At 44.7% G+C, this 22752-nt stretch overlaps 1 protein-coding gene across 2 annotated transcripts; it reads right to left on the bottom strand.

The window, feature by feature from the left end:
- Positions 1-301: 301 nt before the first annotated feature.
- On the bottom strand, positions 302-21882 carry LOC144692931 (zinc finger protein 410-like). 2 transcript variants are annotated; one of them, XM_078562090.1, is made up of 11 exons: positions 21731-21882; positions 19850-19930; positions 18267-18317; positions 16830-16965; positions 13570-13749; positions 12603-12768; positions 10665-10846; positions 8226-8315; positions 7035-7157; positions 3743-3886; positions 302-2464 (listed from the first exon to the last, which is right to left on the bottom strand). In XM_078562090.1, exons 3-11 carry the CDS (start codon positions 18297-18299, stop codon positions 2322-2324), a joined length of 1197 nt encoding a protein of 398 aa, XP_078418216.1. In that variant the 5' UTR covers positions 18300-18317; positions 19850-19930; positions 21731-21882; the 3' UTR covers positions 302-2321. The 2 variants fall into 2 exon arrangements, with proteins under 2 accessions (XP_078418216.1, XP_078418215.1); XM_078562089.1 differs by lacking the exon at positions 21731-21882 and adding an exon at positions 21369-21392.
- Positions 21883-22752: the final 870 nt, after the last annotated feature.

The following is a 22752-nucleotide window of genomic DNA, read 5'->3' as shown; positions in this document are numbered from 1 at the left end:
AGTTGAGCAGTGGGGTAGGCAGATTGCAGTTTCTGTCGCTCCCTGGTCTAAGCAGAGTTAAGTTTTCATAACCAGAGTTGTGCTGGAGTGTTAAATCTGGAGGGAGGAAGAAAAGAAAACACAGCCTGACCTCATGCTCCTGTGGCTGTCAGCCAAGGAGTGTCAAACTCCACAGACACAGCCTTCCAATACTCAAACGTCTACACTCCCACAACTGTTCTGTGGCCCAACGTGGATCACAACGTTAAGGTGTTGGGGAGCCTCAAAATTAATATGAAAAGAACTCGTACATAGGCAAGCATTTCAGATTTACAGTCATTTATTAAAAAAGGAGATTAGTACCATTAAATTGTCAAAACACAAAACCATCTGCTTCAAGCGTATACCTGCCAATGAACAGGGGCACTGTATCATCCATCACTGAGGAAGTGACAGGCCTCTTAAAATAAAACTCAAGGGAAAAATTATAGGAATGCAAATAGAACCAAAAAAATAATTGAAGACTTAGGAGAATTCAGGATTTGGCAATGGCCAAAATAAAATTCAGTGCTACTACCAGTCAATACTCCTGATTTCTGAATCCCGATTGTTTCAAACTTTTATGAACCTTTAAAGGTTATTCAAATGCAGTACAAAATTCCTTAACATGGAATATCGCAACTTGAAACTCATGACCACCACACAGTTACAAGGCAAGGCTAGGGAGGCTTTTAGACACCTCCATTATTGGTGTATAACATACACATTTCACAATCACGTTTCTAAATTCTGCAGCACCATGTTTCTTGTTAACACTTGAAGATGTCACACGGGCATTAGATCTGAAACAAAAGATTTTCATATTTCTAATTTTCTCTCCTGAAGGTGCCAACTGTGCTGGGAAGGAACAATTCCATGGACACCAGGCACCCTCCCATTCACTTGAGTGGCCATTCTTCATTCGTGAGTCAGGCTATTCCAACACTAGGAAAATCACAGCCCAGCCCGATTCGGTTGTCATCTTGCATTCACATTTCATCAGGGAGTCACTGAATGATGATCGAGAGAAGCCTCCCCAGCTGAGCTGGCATTTGATACCACCCCACTACCTATCATGGCAAGAACAGGATTGAGACTTGGACATTTCATTCTGTATGGCACACTATCCAAACAACCATTCATCCACCAAGCCTAGCTTCATATTCTGTTCCATCTTACTCTTCAACATTCCTCTCCACTTCTTGGCACCAACCACCTCCTTGAGCCACACAGATTTATTTTCCAGACCTCTTCCAGTGCTGTCAAGAAGGCGCAAGTGGAAGTGGAGAGTAGCTTTCTTTTCAATTTTCTGTTCGCTTACTTCTGCTTGCTGCCTCTCCAAAACAATTTGATGCAAAACGGGAAATCACAGCAGAGTGGAGACTGCAACAAAATCTGAGCTGTGCTACTTCCTGAAGCAGTGAAGTGGAACTCTGATGTGCCAACCCTACCATGCTACATTTGAAAGGTCAGGCTCCAAGTATTCTGAACGCAGGTCTCAGGACTGATGGCATAACCATCTTTTATTTAACGCAAGTATAGCAAAAGTCACTTGCACATATCATACCAGTACTTCGCATGCACACGGGTAGCATTCAAACCTGATTCTAGGCAAGGGGAAGACATTTTAATAACTCGCACGCAAAGCCTGCACTGAAATCCATCACTAAACCTACTCATTCACCAGGAAGGCAAAGCCGGCAGCTCCGTCACTTGTAGCCACAGGCCACCCACTTCTTCAGGCTTGCTGTCACTCTCAGGACGGTGGGGATGCACAGCTCAGACGATGGCACAAGTGGCTTCACAGGAATGAGACCTTAAGAGGACAACTTTTTGAGCATGGGCCATGGAGGACAGGATATATCAAGGATTCTACCGGCACCCACTTATATCCGGATCTACAAGTTGAGCTAACGAAGCTCATCGTAACCCAGCATGTGAAATTAAATGGCTCATTGTAAATAAATACTGGACGACTTTTTCTTGACTGCTCCAAGGAGAAAAGTGGTCAGAATATGCTTAATCTCTTTCACGCAGGACGTCATCAGGATCGTGCATTCGTGGGCAAATACCTTAAGAAGAACAAGATAAAGAAAAACATACCCACCACTACTGCTCTCTCTCTCACACATAATCACAGGTGAACCTATGCCCAGGTTAGTCATTTTAGTAAATGAGAGAGGCTGTCAAGCTGTGATCAAGGGGGACAGTTTGATTCTCTCAGGCAGCAGCTTCACTTTTGCAACATTCTTTAGCCACTGTGGAACTCTCAACTTCCATTTAAAAAAAGGACCCATTGGCATTCACTGTATTATCACGGTGACTACTTCCTCGAAAGAATGTCCTGTGGTCGCTATGGTAACCAGATGATGCGGTTGCGGTAGAACTACAACGGATGCTGTGGTTGCTGTGCAAGAAACCGAAGGAGAATTCTCAGGTAACACTTCTGGTAGGAGAAAAAAGAAAATATGTAAACATTTTCAATACATTTCCTCCAAAAAGGGTTAAATTATGAAGGCAGGTTGCATAGAGTTCGGAAGGGGTTATATTGGAGGGAAACGTTAACTCTGTTTCTCTCTCTCAGATGCTGCCAGACCTGCTGAGGTTTTCCAGCATTTTCTGTTTTTATTTATTTTTTGCAGCATCTGCAGTATTTTGCTTTTATTTGCTACAAGAGCAGGTCAGAGGCTAGGAATCCTGTGGCAAGTGACTCACCTCCTGACTCCCCAAAGCCTGACCACCATTTCACAGGGTGCAAGTCAGGAGTGTGATGGAATACTCTACACTTGCCTGGACGAGTGTAGCTCTAACAACACTCAAGAAGCTTGACACCATCCAGGACAAAGCAGCCCACTTGATTGGCACCACATCCACAAAGATTCACTCCCTCCACCACCGACGCACAGTGGCAGCAGTGTGTGTACCATCTACAAGATGCACTGCAGGAGCTCACCAAAACTCCTTAGACAGCACCTTCCAAACCCACCGCCACTATCATCTGAAAGGACAAGGGCAGCAGACACATGGGAACACCACCACCAGCTGGAATATCCCGTCCAAGTCACTCACCATCCTGACTTGGAAATATATCGCCGTTCCTTCACTGTCGCTGGGTCAAAATCCTGGAACTCCCTCCCTAACAACACTGTGGGTGTACCGACACCACATGGACTGCAGCGGTTCAAGAAGGCAGTTCACCACCATCTTCTCAAGGACAATTAGGGATGGGTAATAAATGCTGGTCTAGCCAGCAACGCCCACATTCCAGGAACAAATATATTAAAAAAAAACAGACTTGTATTCTCATCAATGCCAGGTATTTAGGGGTGATCTAATCGAGGCATTTAAGATGATTAAGAGAGTTGATAGGTCCTCTCAAGCTACCCTATCTCCTCTGAGAGGCAAAGTTCAGAACCAAGGGGCATAACCTTAAAATTAGAACTGGGTCATTCAAAGGCGCTGTCACTCCTTCAAAAAAAATGGATCAACTGCTCATTCGACAGGAGGGAGAGAAGGGAACAATCATAGAGCAGGTCAGCCCATGGTAGGCAGCTGCAGAGTAGCCATCAAATCAGGAACTCGGGGGCAGGTTTCTGAGTGCACCTATGAGGCAAGGAGAGGCGCATGACACTGGAAGAGGGTGGGCGAACAAAGAAATAAATGACACAAACAAAGTACACACTTAATTTTTGAACTCGAGTAGTAAATGTGATTGAGCACATACCCTCCTCTGCTCCAAGTATACTGTGCGGTAACACCAAAGGCTGTGCTTCCAGGCTTGATGGCGGTGCCACAGTAGCCGTAGCTACCGGAAGTCCAGCAGGTAACTCTGGCTCATTTGCCGCGCCAGTGTCGGCCAGTGGGTGTGCTTTTGAAGATACAATAGGGAGAATGGGAAAATTAGCACTTGAAAAACTATTGCGTACAATATAACCACCTTCTGAAAGATAGTGGGCACTATGCCACAGGAAATAGCATTATTTTCCCAATCCCATTGAAAGACAACTGGCTGGAAGGACAATAACTTGCCCTTCATTATTCAGACGTTAGACACAGATGCTCCTCTGATGGTCCACTGAGACTATCCAAACATAGGAACACAGGAGCAGGAGTAGGCCATTTGGCCCTTCGAGTCTGCTCCACCATCCAGTAAGATCACGACCGATCTGGTTGTGGTCTCAGCTCCACATTCCACACATAAAGCTCCCACATTCAATCCTCACTCTCTGTTGGGTAAGACGATTTCAGCTAGGCTAAAAGGTGCTAGATTTGGAATCAACTGACAATTGACAAGTATATAGTGTATTTAACATAGATAAATGTCCCAATTGTGGGGGTGGGGGGGAACGTGCTTTGGCCAGAGTGCCCAAACCTGACTCTTGTATTAAAATCTCTGCCTGTGTGCAGCCCCTGCCAATGCAAATAAGAACTTGTCAACCTCAAGTGCCATTAGTTTTCCTAGTATTTTTTCCTCCTGTGATATTGATTATTTTAAGTTCTTCCCTCCCTTTTGTCTCTTGATTTTCTAGTATTCTTGGACCACTTGTTCTGTCTCTGTGGATACAAAATACTTGTTCATTTCCTTGCCATTTCCATGTGCCCCATTATTAATTCCCCAGTGTCATCCTCTAAAGGACCAACACTCACTTTGGCTATTCTTTTCCTTTTTAGATACTTGTAGAAGATCTAACTGATGGTTCATATTTTCTTGCTAGTTCTCCTTCATGGTCTAATTTCTCCCTCTATTTCTCGAAAAATTTCCCAATCTTCTGGCCTGCATTAATCTTTCAATTTGATAAAGGAGAACACAGAGGATGGAGTATCTCCCCTTGTGATGACTCATGTGTTTTTGGACACACTTTTTTTTTGTGTGAAGCTCCTTGAAGGTCAAAATGGGCTGGGGAGCAGTCTGCAAGAGGGTTAATAGGTTTCCTGATTTTGACATCATTAGGTTCCAAGAACTGTGCAGGCAACCTGGGATTGCCATGGGGAAGAGCAGCTACGAAGCAATGAGTAAATAGAAAGCTAACTGCAATGGGGTTGGGTCAGCCAGTGTTTTCAGTTTGGCAGTTCAGAACACAGAATTAGTAAAGAGGAAATGGCTGCTGGTGAATGCGACTCAAGGACTGAAATGTTTGGATGGGAAGTGGGAGATCCTACATAGCGGAGGCAGAATTGGAAAGACTACAAGATTGCACGTGGTCCCACATTTGTGTGGAAAGTAATGAGAATGCTTGTAACTACATGAGGAGTCTCTTTCTGTATCGACTAAAGTGAAATTTACCTCTTCATTTGAAATATCCCTCACCTGTTAATTAATGTTTGAATAATGTTGATTTTAGTGAGTTTGTCACAGTAGAAGTTTTAAAAAGTGAAATGTTGTAAAACGGTTTTCTTTCCGTTGGTGTCTTGGAAATTCATTTCTTTTTAAAATGTCCCGGGTCCCTATGGGGGTCATAGCCCGGGTCCCTTTGGGGGTCATAGCCCGGGTCCCTTTGGGGGTCATAGCCCGGGTCCCTTTGGGGGTCACAGCCCGGGTCCCTATGGGGGTCATAGCCCGGGTCCCTATGGGGGTCATAGCCCATTCAACAGCATCACAGTCACGGATTTCCCAACCACATCCCAGGGTTACCGTTGACCAGACACTTAACTGGACCAGCCAGACAAATAAGAACAGGTCGGAGGCTAGGGATTCACGCTCCTTAACTCCCCAAAGCCTGCCCACCACCTGCAAAGCACAGGTCAGTAATGGAATACAGGTGCACTCAGGACAGAGGCCATGCTGGATTTTGCCAGATTTCAGTCAGGTGGGTCAAGGATTGCATGGAGCACTGGAATAGACAGGCATGCAAGTGGCCAAGTGGATGACAGGTCCGGGGCCATGCAGTACCTAGCCAAATTGTCCAGGTAAGTTAATTTAAATTGAGTAAAAAAAAATGCACGGCACATTCTACAAATGTCCAGTTTTCGGACAATTCTGGTTTTCAGATAGCCGGTCTTGAGAGCGTGTACATGTACTCATCACTTGCCTGGGTGAGTACAGCTCCAACAACACAAGAAGTTCGACACCATCCAGGGCAAAGAAGTGCACTGCAGTGGCAGCAGTGTGTACCATCTAAGGTCGGGTGCTTTTTTATTTAATTCGTTCATGGAATGTAGGCATCACTGTCTAGGCCAGCATTTATTGCCCATCCCTAAATGCCTTCTGAACAAGGGCAATTAAGAGTCAATCACACTGCTGTGTGTCTGGAGTCACATGTAGGCCAGACCAGGTAAGGACGCCAGATTTCCTTCCCTAAAGGACATTCGTGAACCAGATGCGCTTTTATGACATCATCAGACTTTTAATTCCAGGGACTCCCCTAAAGTCCTGACTTGGAACTATAACTGCCATTCCTTCACTGTCACTGGGTCAAAATCCCTCCCTTACTGCACTGTGGAACCAGATGGACTGCAGTTGTTCAAGGCGGCGGCTCACCACCACCTTCTCAAAGGCAATTAGGAATGGGTAATAAATGCTGACCTTGCCAGCAAGGCTCATATCCAATAAATGAATGAATAAAAAAATGGAAGTACTGCATTAACCATCTTGGGCTCTAGGGTCCTCTTCCTTCCCATGCTAATGGGATGAAATCTCATCTCTCTGCTGGATGTCATGCTTGTTAGGGAAATTAGTTTATGTTAGGTTAACCTGGTTTCTCGAACAGCGTAACTTAAGATGAACTGGCCTTGGATCAACAGCCTCACTACAAAGGTCATACAGACAGCTGGTATCTGAAGCAAGAGATTTTTAAAAAAAACATACTGGTGCAGTTAGGGATTGCTCATCTGAGTTGGAGAGTGTGAGGGTGAAGCACATTGTCTGGGTGGGGTAAAGGGAAATTCCACTTTCAAATGTGCATGATCTATGAATGCTTGATGGTTGGAGGCAACAGGGTTTAATAAGTGGGAAAAAGCTCCCTTTTCCAGCACTGGGGTCCCTCATTAAACACACCCACCCCTCCACCACTACCCACCTGTGGCTTCTTCTTGGTCGCTGAGGGGTACAAGGACATTGTGGTATTTCCGCAGGTGGACATTCCTGCTGCCGCTCTGAGAAAAAGTCTTGCTGCAGATACTACAACGGTAAGGCTTCTCACCTGTAATACAGTTACACATCTCTTTAGGATCTTGTTCTGCATTTCTGTTTTAGTGCCATTTATTTACAGCACTTTCCACTGAGCATGGCACCCTCCATACAAAAGTATTTTTATGCCCTTTACTCGGTGGTCAAAACACGGAACTCACTACCACGGAGCTGTTGCGGCAAATGGCAGAGATACATTTAAAGGAAGGCTTAGAGGCATGTGAAGGAGAAGGGAATGGAGGGAATAGATGAGGAAGGATAGGTGGCGGTTCAAGTGGAGGATAATGCCAGAACGGACAGTTAGGCCTGCACTATACATTTAATGTAATTCAATGTCTACCTCCCCCCACCCTCCATGCACCCCCCCACCCCCCCCCAACCCAGCCTCAACAGTGGGACATGGAGCAAGAAAGGACTTGGTGTGGATGAGGACATGGACATTATGTAAGCTTCAGCCACTCTGAAGCTTACATAGTGTGGAGGATGGAGTGCTGGGCTGGAGAGCACTGTAACAGTTGAATGGTTAAAGGTAACAAGTTGACACTTTGATGTGATCGAGTTTAAAGGTATCAAAGGCACGGATGAAAGGTTCAGCAGCAGATGGGATGAGGTAGAGATGATGGTGGCTAATGTTACGCAGGTGAATAAGGAGGCCTCGGTGATGGCGGAAATGGGGTCAAACAGGATGCTAAGGCTGCCAACAGTCTGGTTAAACTGGAGACAGTGGCTGGGGAAGGAAATGGAATCAGTGGCAAGAGGAGGAAAGTTTGAAGTGGGATAGCTTTGGTCTTCCCAATCTTTAACTGGAGGAAACTGCAGCTGGTCCAAGATGCTGGGATATTTCTGGACAGATGAAGCAAGGTGGACCGAGCGGGCACCTACATCTGTAACTATCTTACAATTTTGCAAGGTGAACTAACAGCCTGCGAGGGCCTGTAGAACAAGGCAGGCACAAGAGAGGAGCAGCAGCAGCAAAAGCAACGACACGGAAGGAGGACTAAAAAGATGGAAATGACATCATGAAAATTATTTCTCTGTTTAAATTCTTGTCGTTCTCGCAGCAAGCACAAGAGCTCTGTACCTGAGTGTATGACCATGTGCTTACGAAGACTGGAGTATTCTGTAAAACAGCGCCCGCAGCTTCCTGCTTCACAAACAAATGGCTTCTCGCCTAACAAAAGGAAAACACAGCAGCAAATTATCATACTTCCCCAAAAGAGGATTTTTTTTTTTCCTTTATCCTTTCACGGGATGTGGGCATTGCTGGCAAGGCCAGCATTTGTTGCCCATCCCTAATTGCCCTTGAACTGATTGGCTTGCTAGGCCATTGTAGCGAGCAGTTAAGAATCCTCACCTGGTCAGGAGTCATGTGTAAACCAGACCAGGTATGGATTCTTCGGTTCTGTTGAAGGGTCATGAGGACTCGAAACGTCAACTTTATTCTTCACCGCCGATGCTGCCAGACCTGCTGAGTTTTTCCAGGTAATTCTGTTTTTGTTAAGGATTCTTAACTGCCCACTGCAATGGCCTAGCAAGCCAATCAGTTCAAGGGCAATTAGGGACAGCAGATTTCCTTCCCTCAAGGACATTACTGAACCAGATGGGTTTTTATGACAAACCAACAATAATTTCATGGTCACCATTACTGAGACTAGCTTTCAATTCCAGATTTTATTTTTTTCTATATTCGTTCATGAGATGGGGGCATTGCTGGCTGGGCCAGAGAACTGAGTGGCTTGCTAGGCCATTAATTGTATTTAAATTCCACCAGCTCCTGTGGTGGGATTTGAACCAGTGTCCTCAAAGCATTCTCCTGGTCCTCTGGATTACTAGCCCAGTGACATTACCACTATGCCACCATCTCTCCCCCATGTCAAGAGTTTCTACAAAGATAGAGGAGTGGAAAGGGGAGTAGGTTCTCCTGCCTTCACTTCAGCTGAGGACTGGCCAAAAGTCCTTGAGAAGCAGTGTAAACTGTGGTTTGCACACTTTCTACAGAGTTTCCAGTGAATGGTACAGGTGGATTGTAAGAACCACATAAATGCTCCCCCTGTGTTCACTCAGGATTAAACTTGGTAACTAATAGAGGGTTCCTAATAACTGAACCTTAATGTAGTTATAGAGTCAGAGTTACACAGCACAGAAACAGGCCCTTCGGCCCATCATGTCTGTGCCGGTCATCAAGCACCTATCTTTTCAAATCCCATTTTCCAGCTCTTGGCCCATAGCCCTGGGGGTGCTAGTAAATGTAGTGGTTATGGTACTGGGCCAGTGATCCAGAGGTCACAAGTCCTAATCCCGACATGGCAATTTATGAAATTGAACTCAATGACAATTTAAACTTGCATTTATACATCAGGCCTTTCACAACCTCAGAATGTCTCAAAGCACTTCACAGCCAATAAAGTGCTTTTGAAGTGTAATCAATGTTGTAAACTGGGGAAAACAAGCAGCCAATTTACAATCAGCAGGCTCCCGCAAACAGCAATGAAATAAATGACCAGATGGCTGTTTTGAATCTACTGTTCTGTCATAAGAACCCAAATGATTTACAAGTCTTCAGGGAATGAAAACAGCTACCAATTTCACCTACCAATGGCTCCTGTTCCACACTACAGAGTTGATGCATTACACCCTTTGTGCTGTTAGCTGGTTAAAACTTTGAATAACTAGTCTGTGGTGAATTAGACGGGACCAATGGTTCAACACCTCTGAATTCGAAAAGGCGGACTGTCAGGGATTAGTGGTGAAAAATCTGTTGGACTTTCCATCCATGATTGTTGTCCAGTGACCCTGGACGTGTACGCGTGTGAATGTCAGGTTCAGGCTCCTCTAGTTGAATAGCCTGGCTTTCCCCTCCCCATGAACCATGCTTGGCCACTTGGACTAGATATCAGAGGGCACAGGTGCCTCTAGACTCTCATCCCAGAAAGAAATTAAGCCTGAAGGCAAAGATAAAGTTGGCAAAGGGCAAAAAGGAGATTTGGAAAAAACAGGCTGAATTATGAGAAAGGGTCACGAGGATTTAATTTATATCTCAGCGATGGGTTGGTCAAACAGTACAAGGGCAGCCGGGAACAGAAAGGAGATTGCAGCAATGTGTTACAGGTAACCAAATTATAAAACTGGCCTTTATAAACCTTTGCCCAAACTTGTGGTCGCCACACTGACTGGAATAAAAATTAAGTTCTTCCCAAAGAGTGATGAGACACAGCTTTGGAGCTGCTTGTATACGTTTCACATTTCACGTTGATTGTTAATCATTCCCTAACATCCTGTCCACCCCGACAGGGGACACTTTACAATCTCAAACCAACTTTTCCTTTGGTTAGAACAGTTCCAACTGAATGAACAGCAATTTGACTCTCAGTGGTCCCTTGATCAGAAGAGTGGGACGGCTCATGGAGAGCAAGAAAGCGACAGCTCTGACAGAAAGACCTGCCATCCAAACGCACGGCCGACAGCTCAACCTTGCTCAGAATCATTAAAAAGATGAAGACAGGCTAATGCCGGTTGGTACCAGTGTGAATTCGCATGTGGTTCTTTAAGTTGCCGGCTGTTGTAAACTTCTTCCCACAGTCGGTCTCGGGGCAGATGTAGGGCTTCTCCCCGTTGTGAGTCCTCATGTGGACCTTTAACCTCTGCAGTACGTAGAAACTCTTCCCGCATCCATCCTTTGGGCAGGTGAAGGAGCGATCGTTCCTGTGTGGAAAGATGGGATTTACTTGGTGGAAGGAAATGGACAGCAGGAGCTATATGAAGCCCGTAACAGAGTGATGTGGTGGCACAGCACACTGGCAAGTCTAATATAAAAGGTAATGCAGAAAATTATCTGGCAGGTTTGCAAGGTTAACCATGCAGTTTGAGGGGGTAGGGATAGAGAGTCCAAACGAGGCACAGGCATCTCGTTGAGAGTGGGAAAATAATGCAGAGTTTGATCGGAGGAGCAGAGAGCATGAGAGAGACAGAATCTGAGTTTTTGCTCCTCCAATCTCAGTCTCCGTCTTTCCCATGCTCGCTGCTCCAGCTCTTCCAATCACAGATTCCCTCCCTCCCACTCTTGCTGCTCCTCCAGTGACAGAATCTATGATCGGAGGAGCAGGAAGGGCAGGTGGGGAGACAGGGCAGGGCAGGAGGGAGGGAACGAATCTGTGATTGGAGGAGCCAGGGCAGCGAGCATGGGAGAGGCAGGAGAATGAAGACCAAAAAAAACTTTTCCAGAAGTTGGAGAGAGAGAATTCTCTTCAGAGCAGAGCCTCAGTACTTGGGAGTCAATGGATAGTTGACACATTTTTCCCCTCCCTTTGGAATTATTTATTTTTAAGAATCTTTTTAGGGTTCAATGATTTTTATTGAGGGGGGAAAGGGGGAGGGAGGCTGTCTCTGGCAGACTTTGGGGCGGACACGCTGAGCTGAGTCTTTTTAAAAATTATTTATAAATAGCCCCCTAACTACCCACCACCCCCACCCCTACCCCTCTCCCAGTTATACCAACCCTTCCATTTCAATCTAAGGTGAGAGAGGGGGAGAGGGAGCGTGAGAGAGAGGGAATGTGTGAGAAAGCGCACAGAGGAGGGGGAGTGGAGGAGTGGGAGAGAGAGCGCACACACACACAAGAGAGGGGGAGGGAGGATATGAGCAGCGGGCAGCATTACTCACTTTCAAACTTACAGCTTATTTTTTTAAATTTACGTACGATTTTCCAGCTTCTTTTTAAGAAGTATCTTTAGTTTTCCTTCTAAAACACTCGTGCTGGACTTGGCTTTCAAGTTTTACAAACTACTGCTGGAACAACCACCACCAAACAAAACAGAAAAATATTCAATCCTTTCCAACGGCTTCTCCCTCCTTGATACTTGCCCAATAAACTATTTTGAGAGTGAAGTTTAATGTAGAGAGATCTGGGGTAGAATGAGAAAAAATATTGTGGGAGAAATCTATTTTCTTGTTCCTCTTAGGTTTTTCTTTGTGTTTTTGCTATACGTCTGTATACAAGCTTTTGTTTGGCTGTCATGCGCGTGTTTTCTGTTTGTAAAAAAATAAATTTTGATAGTGTAGAAAAAGTTGGGAGTCCAGTCAGTTCAGAAGAGCCTGACTTTCCAGACCTTGAGTTTCCTTTCATATCAGCCACTGGAGGACGACGGAGGTGTGAAGACGGGGTTGGTGCGGAGTGAAGAAAAAGCGTTTAGTTGTTGTTGGATTCTTGGCCGTATACCCAGCACCAAGTCTCTCGTTTCCTTAAAATCCTTCAGTGGAGGCCTAGAACGAGGTTTCCTGTTTGAGAAACAGTTTGGTTTCTAGCTTAAATCTTTCAGCTCCACTTTACATTCGAGGAGCCCCTGAAAAATCACAAAACAGCCCCCGCCGGAGAGAGAAAAATATATATATATTTTGACCCCTGCTCCCAATCACACACAAAGCCATGGCGTGCGGTCAAGAAATAAGCTTTTGAACTCACTTATGTGTCTTCAGGTGATATTTCAGGTGCGCGTGCCAGAGGAAAGTCCTGCTACATCCATCGTAACAGCACTTCAGGGTCTTCTCATTCCGTGGAGGGGCGTGCTGCAGGTCGGGCGTCAAGTCTTCCTTACAGCTAGATGAGTTACTGTTGTTTGCGGACTCTCCTGCGGGCGAAAATCTCACGTCACAACCGGAGCCTAGGATACCTGCACTCGGCCAGGAGGGGGCGGGTGAGCAGAGGGCTGCAAATGTAACGGAAAGGTCGTGGAAATCGCAACAGTCGGGTCTCAATGCCGCTAGACCGGATTGTGAGCAGCAGCCAAAAAAAAAAAGGAATTCATTGGCAGTAATGCACTTTGGGATGTCCTGAGGCGGTGAAAGACACTATAGAAATGCAAGTTCTTTTAAAACTTTCCCCTCCAAAATGTAAAAGAAAGAAATAAAATAATAATAATAAATTTTTCAGGGAGACGGTGAAAGAAACCAAACCTAAGGTCTCACTGCTGACAAAATACCTAGATGACCCTGCCGGAAATGGGGGAGTGCCCATGGACAGTGAGCAATGAGGTGGTAGGGCACAGCAGCAATGCCATCCCACATGGAATCGGCCTCTAGGCTCAGGCACAGAGGACTGCCCCTTCGAGGGAGATACTTGAGGGCAGCCCACACCTGGAGCAAGTCAGCATCTTCAGGACCGATGGGATGCAGGGGGGGTTTGAACAGACCAACCGAGTGACGGCAGAAACAGGAGGAGATGAATTGAGAGGGAACAGAGTGTTAAAAATTATTTATCGTGAGCGACGCAAAAATATGATCCGAAAATCTGAAGTTTAAAAAACCAATCCAAATTCATGGTGCTCGTGCGAAATGTAATTTCTAGAACACTGGCTGCATCATTGGGGTGGGGTGGGGGGGCATTAAGTACCAGCATATGTCAGAAGCAAAAAAGACAATACAGTTGATACCTTTTGAATCCTTCACCAGTTCTGCCCTGGTCGCAGCTACGAGACTATCATGCGCCAACTCCTGTACACGGAGGTACCATGGAGTGCTCCCATCCGCGTTTTCACTGGAAGCAGTTGCGCTCCTGGCATCAGATGCCTCGGCTCGAATTAGCACTGCAGGATCAGAGGCAGAGGGGTCACCTGGAAAAAAATAAAAACTCATATTTATAAGCACCTGCCACAACCTCAGGGCTCCTCAAAGCGCTTTACAGCCAATGAAGTGCTTATTGAAGTGCAGTCACTGTTGTAACATAGGAAATGTAGTAGCCAGTTCACGCACAACGAGCTCCCACAAACAGCAGTGCGATAACAGCCAGATGGTCTGGTTTTTTTTTTTGTGATGTTGCTGGAGGGATAAACAACGGCCAGGACACCGGGGAGAACTCCCCTGATCTTCTTCAAAGTAGCACCATGAGATTTTTGTGTCATCTATCAGAGAGAGCAGATGGGGCCCTCAGTTCAACAACTCATTCAAGAGAGGCTCTGTTTCAAGAGTCTAGCCCTCCCCCCGCACGGCACTGGAGTATCAGACTGGATCTTCAGCTCCAATCCCAGGAGTTGGGGGGGTCAGGTGGGAATGTGGCACGGCAGCAGGGTTGGCACTTAAGTGCCCAGCGCACTGTGTTGTGCAATGAGGGGAAATAGGTTGAGTGCAAGGGGCGGTGGGGGGGGGGGGGGGGTTTGTTACTGGAGATAGAACATCATCCAGGGGTCCTGCTCCTGATCAGGGTCACCACCTCCCCTCACCACCGACACCAGTGCAAAGTCCACATTGGGGAATCAGGCAGGCTACAATCAAAAAGCCTGCTGAGGATCACTGTCAAGGCCTAACTGGGCTGAGGTAGCAGAGGGCTAAACAGTCCAGCAAGAACTAGTATCATCAGGAGACGGAGAAAATAGCGGGGTGGAGAGGTGGAATATTAAAATCATATTTTCTTCTTTAAAAAAAAAAATTGGCAACTTACTAATTGCAAGTTTCCCTGTTTTAAATGTCTCAAACACTCCAAGCATTTGATAATTAAAAGGAAGGTATAATGAAAGTCTGGTTTATACAAAAATCATTTCCAGCCCAGCTGCATGCGTTTGTTGTGATCTTATTATGCAAGTGAGCTTGAAAACTACACAGCGGCTAATTGAAACAAACAGGCCTTTATATTAACATGGGGCAGAATTGGACTTCACATCCTGGCAATAAAACTGGGTAAGAATAAGCTGATTGTAATTGGAGACACTGTGCTGAACACAGAGGGATAGATAGCATAGCACATGTTTGTGGAACAAATAGTGAAGATTCTTTCATCCAAGCCCATCAACACGTCCTTCTATTCCTTTCTTCTTCACTTGTTTATCTAGCTTCCCCCTGAATGCACCTATATTATTCACCTCAATTATTCCTTGTGGTAGCGAGTGCCATATTCTCACCATTCTCTGGATAAAGAAATAAAAGTTTCTCAATTCCCTATTGGATTTATTAGGGACTATCTTATATTCATGTCCCCTAGTTCTGGTCTCCTCCACAAATGAAAACATCCCTGCATCTAACCGGTCAAACCCTTCCATAACCTTAAAGACTTATATCAGGTCACTTTGTAATCTTCTTTATTCTAGAATACATTAGAACAATGACTGCACTTCAATATTTAAGCTTTCTCAATAAGCTTGAATAATAAGCTATTATAGAAAAAAAAAATTGTATGTATTCTGTTCAATCTTTCCTGACAGGATTAACTTCTCATTTCTGGTGTCATTCTAGTAAAACCTTTCCTTTTGTAGTGCCTCTATATCTTTTTTTCAAAATATATATATAATGTAGCGACCAGGCTGTTCAGAGCACCCCAAGTGTGCTCTAACCAGTGTTGATACAAGTTTAATGTAACTTCTATGCTTTTCAACTCTTTCCCTCTAGGAAAGAACGCCAGTTTTTTGTTCACGTTTTTAAAAATAAGCTTATTAGCCCATGTCACTCCATTTACTGATGTGTGTATCTGTATCCCCCAGATTTCGACACTTATTTTCCTAGGAGTACATGGCCTCCTCATTCTTCCAATCGAAATGTACCACCTGACCCTCACACTTATCTGTATTAAAGTTCATTTGCTAATTACACATGCATTCTACAAATTTATTAATGTCTTCCTGGATTTTGTCACAGTCCTTCTCTGTATTAACTACATCCTGCAAACTTTGAAAAGATACTTCCGATTCCAGAGTCCATCTCGTTTACGTAAATGTGAACAACAGAGGTCCCAGCACCGATCTCGGCGGAACATAATTTCTTACCTTTGGCCAGACTCAGTAACTATCTTTATCCCCTATGCTCTGTTTTTCTGTTTCGGCCAGCTTGCTATCCATCTGCCACTTGTCCCGACCCCACATGTTCTGAACTTAGTCAAGAATCTACAAGGCGGTACCTTATCAAAGGCTTGTTGCTCACTTTCTTTTGCTGCTTATTAAATATGGAGAATGCTTTTCACCTTTTCTCAATAAGCTTTAAAAATAACTTAAGTATTTGGGCACCTTTAATGACTCCTGCTGCAAAGTACACCAGAGAAGACATCGGACAATATATAGCTCCAGGCCTCACCATTAAATACCCTGCTCCCACACTCTCTTTGCTCTCACATCTGAAGAATGGCCACTTCCATTGAGTGGCTTCCAGTATCCGTATCCAAATCATAAATCCCTGTTGAGCTAGGTCAGCACACCCAAACACATCTCTGTGACTCAACCAAGAAAATGGGGCGATGGTTAGAAGTCAGGAGATAAGAGTTTGAAAAAGTAGATTTTGAATGGGGTTGAATTGAGATTAAACATCCAACTCCAAATCTACTTTGCATTGCTTTCAATCCTTGGACTACACAACTAACTCCTCCTGTCTCTTGCGTGCTCTCACTTTCATCCCTTGCCCCCTCTTCTTTAACTTGTTTGTCCGCCTCCTCTCCACTTCTGCTCCTTCAGTTCTCGCAAACTGACCTTTTTGATCAGAGAGGCCACAGAAGGTCATGTGGAATAAGGGGTGTTTGGCCCATTGTTGGTTTGGAATATGGGAAGCATTGGCTCAAAGCCAGCAGTGGTCATTCAAAGTCAAACACCAACCCATGGTCCTTGACTGGCATCATCACTGTCATAAGCATATCTTGTATAAAAAAATTATGTAAATATACCCTGCTTCTTTATAGAGCCTCTCATTCCAACTTCTGAGAGGACTGTGTTCCACTTACCCGAGACTGGGGCTTGGTTGTCTAACGTGCTCTCACTGGCTTTGCTTAGAGGCAGATGTTGGGCAGCACCCTGTTCTGGTTCCTCAAACCCTTTGCCTAAGGGTATAAAAGTATTCTGGACAAACTGTACCAGCAACTGTAAATAAAACAGGTCAGGACATGAGCTGCTAGACCTAAACACACTTCAATGTTACTGATAACCGGTGGTGTAATAAAAATAAAATTAGGACAAGACTGAGTAAACGATTCAAAGGTTACATTAAATCATGAATGTTGTAGCCATGAAAATATCTGAAGCCACATCTCATTTACTCTCAAGGTTCTTTTAGGTCTCATTACATGATAGTGTCAGCAATGTGTCCCCCCAGAGTCAGAAGGTTGTGAATTCAAGTGCTAATCTCCAGAGTTGGACAGTGGAACAGTGGTTCACTATAAAGAGCCAACAGAGGCAGGGTGGGCTGAATGGCCTTCATCTGTGCTGTACAATTCAATGATATCAAACACTGCAGGGAAGTTGAGGACAACCAGAAGTTAAGAGATATCAATTGTGACTTTGGCAAGGTCAGTCCTGATCTTGTGAGTGAGGTACTGAGGAGCTCGAGGTTGGGGTAAGGAACGGCAACTAGCAGCAGACACATGGTCTCAAGCTTACAAAGATATCCATGAGCTCTTGGTAGTGCAGTTCACCATGGAGTGGGTACCAGAAAGGGGATGAAGAAGCGGATACTCATTGCCTTCCTCCAACAAGAAAAATACTTGCATTTATATAGTGCCTTTAATGAAGCAAAAGCACCCCAACCCACTTCGCAGAGGCATTAATCAAAATTCCAGAGCAATCCTGGAGTATTAGGAGGAATCATCCGAGGACAGTGGTCATGATAATGCTTGACATGGGAAGGCCAAATCTGCCAAAGAACAATTAGATCAGTTGTGTGCTACTTGTGTTTGACGATGTCTCAGTGAGCAGCATTTTCACTTCAGAGTCAGAGGATCATGGATTCAAGTCCCACTCCAACGATTTGCACACAATCCAGGCTGACACTCCTGTGCAGTACCAAGGGAGTGCTACACTGTCAGAGGTGCCATCCTTTGGAAGAGGTACTGCTCCTTTGGGTGGATGTAAAAGATCCCACGGCATTATTTGATCAAGAGCAGGGGAAGTTTTCCCCGTTGTTCCAACCAATATTTATTCCTCAATCAACGCCAATTGAACAGATTATCTGGCCACTGTCTCAAGGCGATTTGTGGGAGCTTGCTGTGTGCAAATTTATTGCTGCGGCTACAACAGTGACTGTAGCTCAAAAGCACTTCATTGACTGTTAAGTGCTTTGGGACATTCAGAGGTCGTGGACGCTGAGGGGTTTTAACTGAACAACCTAAGAAATGTAAACTGGGACCTTGAATCACAATAAATTTTTTAAAAGTGTTGCAACTTACCTCGGGTCTGGATTCTAGTTCATCTGACAACATAGATTCAGCCTCGGATTTCTGTAAAGAAAAGCACACAATTTATTTTCAAGTTTTAACAATAAAAAATTATGGTTCCTCTGATGGGTCAGCGCTTTCAATCGCTGAGTTCTGTGTCACAGGCAGCTGACTGGTTTAATTCCTGGTCTACGCCAGGTTAATTGATCTCAGCAGGGGAGCACGTTAATTAACCTTGGCATCCCAAATAAGGGAAGAGCGGGAGGAAGAGAGGTGAATAAAAACAAACTGGGACACTCTTGCTCCCAATCCTTACCCCTGCTTGAAGTGTGGTGTAGCTGGAAGGATGTAATCGAGGTGCCCTTGCTTGAAAGGCATGACAAAATCACCAACAAGGCACACATGAGCATAACGACCTCTTGTGAAAGGGAGTGCAGAAGGTAACTGCATCCACTAAGGATAGTTGCCAGCAGTGGTTCAATGGTTTACAGTCTCTGCACATAATGCCAGCCTCTTGGAACTGTGAAGAAGGAACCCCAAGCAACCACTTTTCTGCTGTATGTTTGCCCCTCTCTACTTTCCCCTCCCCAACAGCTGGGCACTAAGCTCTGGAATTCCTTCCCTGAACCTCTGCACCTCTCTACCTCACATTCCTCCTTAAACACACTCCTTCAAACCGTCCTCTTTGACCCAGCTTTTGGTTACCTTCCCTCTCCTTATGTGGCTCAGTGCCAAATGCTGTCTGATAACGCTCCTGTGAAACGTCTTGGAGCACTTTACTCCATTGTAAACACTCAGCGCTGTGATTAAAAGGGAATATTTCCAAGGGTCAGCCTGTACGACACTGCTTTGTGACACTGAATGTGATCCCACATGCTGCACCTCACAGGCCAGTCTTATACCTGGTAAGGAGCTGTGTGACAAATATCTAGTTTATGGTTCATGTTAATATTTTAGAGGTAATGTTCATTTCAGGGAAGATTAAAGTTTTATAACAGTAGAAAATGGGATAAATGCAACTAAAGCAGTTTGGAGTCTATTACACTTAAAAGGTTGGGACTATATTGACTAGAGGGGTTAACAGCTGAAAGAGATGGAGCCATAAAACAGCAGGTAACTGGGTTTTCAAACTGCGTCTATTTTAAACAAAAAGACACTGGTCCCTAACTGGATTGTAACAGTTTGTCCGTTCTCTGGTAGACTCCTAGGATTTTCACTTCTACGTTCCATAAGCTGATGTTCCCTACAAAGAAATGGTTGGCAAATTTGTGGATTCTTAGTGTGTCGAGACAATGACATGCACCAATAAAGCATATTTAATTTAGTACAATGTCTCAAAGCAGTAAAATATAAGTCTTACCAAATTCACACACAGGACCATAGAATTGTACAAGGAAGCCATTGGCCCATCGTGCCTGTGCCAGCCTGGTAAAAGAGCTACATAATGAGTCTCACTCCCCCTGCTCTTTCGCATAGCCCTACTACAATGTTTTAGAATCTTTATCCCATTGCATCAGATTAACACACTGCCTGTTCTGTGCCATCTCAACCACATCTTTTGGGATTCAGACAATCTTTTCAAAAGCAACTCTTACCTCAATTATATGAGAAGATGTTTTCTTTGGTGAGGCTTCTTTGCATTAACACTCTTTACTGATCTTCAAGGTATGCCCTCGCTGAAATCAGAAAAATCAGAAATCTCAAACAAAATTTAACTAAATTGAGGTTTTGTGCTCATTAAAGGGAAAGTAGTCAGCACCAGGGAATAAGAACAGTTGCTATTTCAGACACCCAATGTCAGCATCAAACACTCTACTCACAGGTCAGGTGTAGCGTAGCCCCTGTACTCTGAACCAAAATAACATAGCTGAGCTCCTCTCTCAGAAAAACACCCACTCTACTTCATTGCTGTGGCACTTTCCCCCAAACCAACCATCCCAAACAATGGCATCAGCCGCGGTTCAGTTGGTAGCACTCTTGCCTCTGAATCGGAAGGTTGTGGGTTCAAGCCCCACTCCAGATTCTTTAGTGCATAACCCAGGTTGACATTACCAGTGCAATACTGAAGGACTGTTGCTGTGCTGTCTCTCAGATGAGATGTTAAACCAGGGTCTGTCTGCCCTTGCTGGTGGATGCAGGGGAGGACATTGCACCTAAGGGTATGAGGAGTTACTTGTCTTGACATAAGGATGTCCAGAAAAGGCCACATGGACAAGCTGGTCTTCTCCTATTCGACATTTTCATCTAAATTATTTAATGCTCCAGAGACATGAGTTCAAATCCCATCGCAGCAGCTTTAGGAATTTAAATTCAATTAATCAATAACTCTAATATAAAGCTAATCCCAGTAATAAGGATCATAAAATAGTGACCATGACAACTATCATCAATTGTGGTAAAAAAAATCCATCGGGTTCACAAATATCCTTCAGGAAAGAAAATCTGCCATTCTTACCCGGTCTGGACTACATGTGACTCCAGGCCCACAGTGATGCAGCTGACTTTTAACTGCCCTCTGAAATGGCTTACTAGCCACTCAGCTGTATCAAACTGCTACAAAAAAGTCAAAGAGAAAAAACTGGACAAACCACCCAGTATTGACCTAGGCACTGAAAACACCTTCACTGTCGCTGGGTCAATATTCTGCAGCTCCCTCCCCAACATCATTGAGAGTACCTACACCACATAAACTTCAGTGGTTCAAGAAGGCAGCAATTAGGGGCGGACAATACGTGCTGACACGTATTGTCAGAGACACAATACCCTATAAACAAAAAAAAAATCTCCCCCCCTTTATAGAATCTAACATTGCAACAAGAGGCTATTTGACCCATTGTCTCTATGCTGGCCCTTTCAAAGAGCTCTTTAGTTGGCCCCAGAACCCTGATCTTTCCCCTTTTCGTAAGTTCCTCGTGAATCTGTTTCCCTCACCCTTTCTTGGAGATCATAACATTACATTCCTTAAACAAAAATAAATAAATTCCACCCCGCCCCCCCCCCTTGCCAATTATCTTACATCACTGTCCTCTGTTTATTGCTCTACCTGTCAGTGGGAGAACAGTTTCTCCTTATTTACTTAATCGAAACATTTGAACACCCGTAAACTGTGTGTACCTGCATTAAATCTTGCCTTAAGGAGAACAAACCCACATTCTCTATCTAGTCTTTGCACAAAACTCAAGTCCCTGGTACACGTCCTCTGCTCTTAACCCCGTTTCACTTGAAGATCACACTTGGTACTACCTTCCCAGGCGGGACATTAACTAACAAGGTTCCGAATTCCCGGCTGTACAAAAAAAAAAGTGCAGGTGGGGAGGAGAGGATTAGTCGAGGAAGGGAAACATAAACATCAAAATGACGAATTGCATTCGAAACATGGTTTCTAATGAAAACAATGATACAGATATACAAAATAACAATTGCTCCTTCTCACTGAGTGGATTAAAAGCCAATAGAGACGGTCATGACAGACTTACAGACATGAACGCACCAAAAAAGGTGGGTGGCCAAGGTTCCTGGATCAGGGCCTTTTACCCACCCATTGCCCCCTAGTTACGCGCAATTTTCAATGCCAAGCCTTCCCCCTGGCGCTAACAGGGCAGATGTGTCTGCTCTGCGTTGCGCCTGCGTCAGCCTCGGCCCCGCCCCCCCACGCCGCCCGCACATTGCTACACTCCGGTACCCGCCCCTACGGCCAGCCCAGCAGCACAAACCGCACGCCGCTAGAGCCCTGTCGAAACGCGTTTCCTTCTGACCGCACTCCCACCGACCTCACCTTTCTTTGCTGCGAGCTATGCACTGCCCTGAAAGGGTGGTGGACGCAGATTCAATTGTAACTTGGATAACTGCTCAAAACAAACAGGGCTATGGGGAAAGAGCGCAGGGGGGTGGGGACTATTCGAATAGCTCTTCCAAGTCTGGCTAATTTCGACCCCCCCCCATCATCCAAAAAATGCTGAAATCACCACTTCTGACAGGCTGGTAACTGTCAGCTAACTGAATATTAGACTTTGTAGCTGTTTAATTCAAAAAATATACAGTGCATGAAAATTTTGTATCCATCATTAAGTAAGATGAGCCTCCTGTGCTGTTTGATTCTAAATGATTTTACATCGTTGTTAAAATATATAAATGATAGATACAATATTTTCATGCACACTGTATTTTTCCAGTTAAACAGCTACAAATTTGAGCATTCCTTTGATGAAAGGGGTAAATTGACCACACTTCTCACTCCTGCTTATTTGTTTGTGACTCCTACTAGGAGTGTGTGTAACTATCAGTTCCGCTGCTCAAATAGGTGATCCCCAGTTTTACATCTGATACATTCCCTATCTGGTGACCAAATATTTAATTGTATGACTTCGTGCAAATAGCTAGTTGCTCAAGCTAGGGACTCTGAAGACAATCAGTGCCATTGGAAACTGATCTCAGCAAGAAGTCGAAACTTTAGCAGAGGGTACGAGAAAAGTGGCAAACTTCTTAAAAGGAATTTTAA

The sequence above is a fragment of the Cetorhinus maximus genome, chromosome 18, assembly GCF_964194155.1.
Source record: "Cetorhinus maximus chromosome 18, sCetMax3.hap1.1, whole genome shotgun sequence".
NCBI lineage: Eukaryota > Metazoa > Chordata > Chondrichthyes > Lamniformes > Cetorhinidae > Cetorhinus > Cetorhinus maximus.
Note: the sequence above shows the minus strand (reverse complement) of the source record. Positions and strands in the feature narration are given on the sequence as shown.

Coding starts and splice junctions, on each gene's coding strand:
- LOC144692931 (XM_078562090.1), bottom strand. CDS start 18,299: ATGTTGTCAGATGAACTAGAATCCAGACCCGAG. Junction 13,750..16,829: donor CAACCAAGCCCCAGTCTCGG/GTAAGTGGAACA, acceptor ATTTTTTTCCAG/GTGACCCCTCTGCCTCTGAT. Junction 2,465..3,742: donor TATACTTGGAGCAGAGGAGG/GTATGTGCTCAA, acceptor TTCTCCTACCAG/AAGTGTTACCTGAGAATTCT.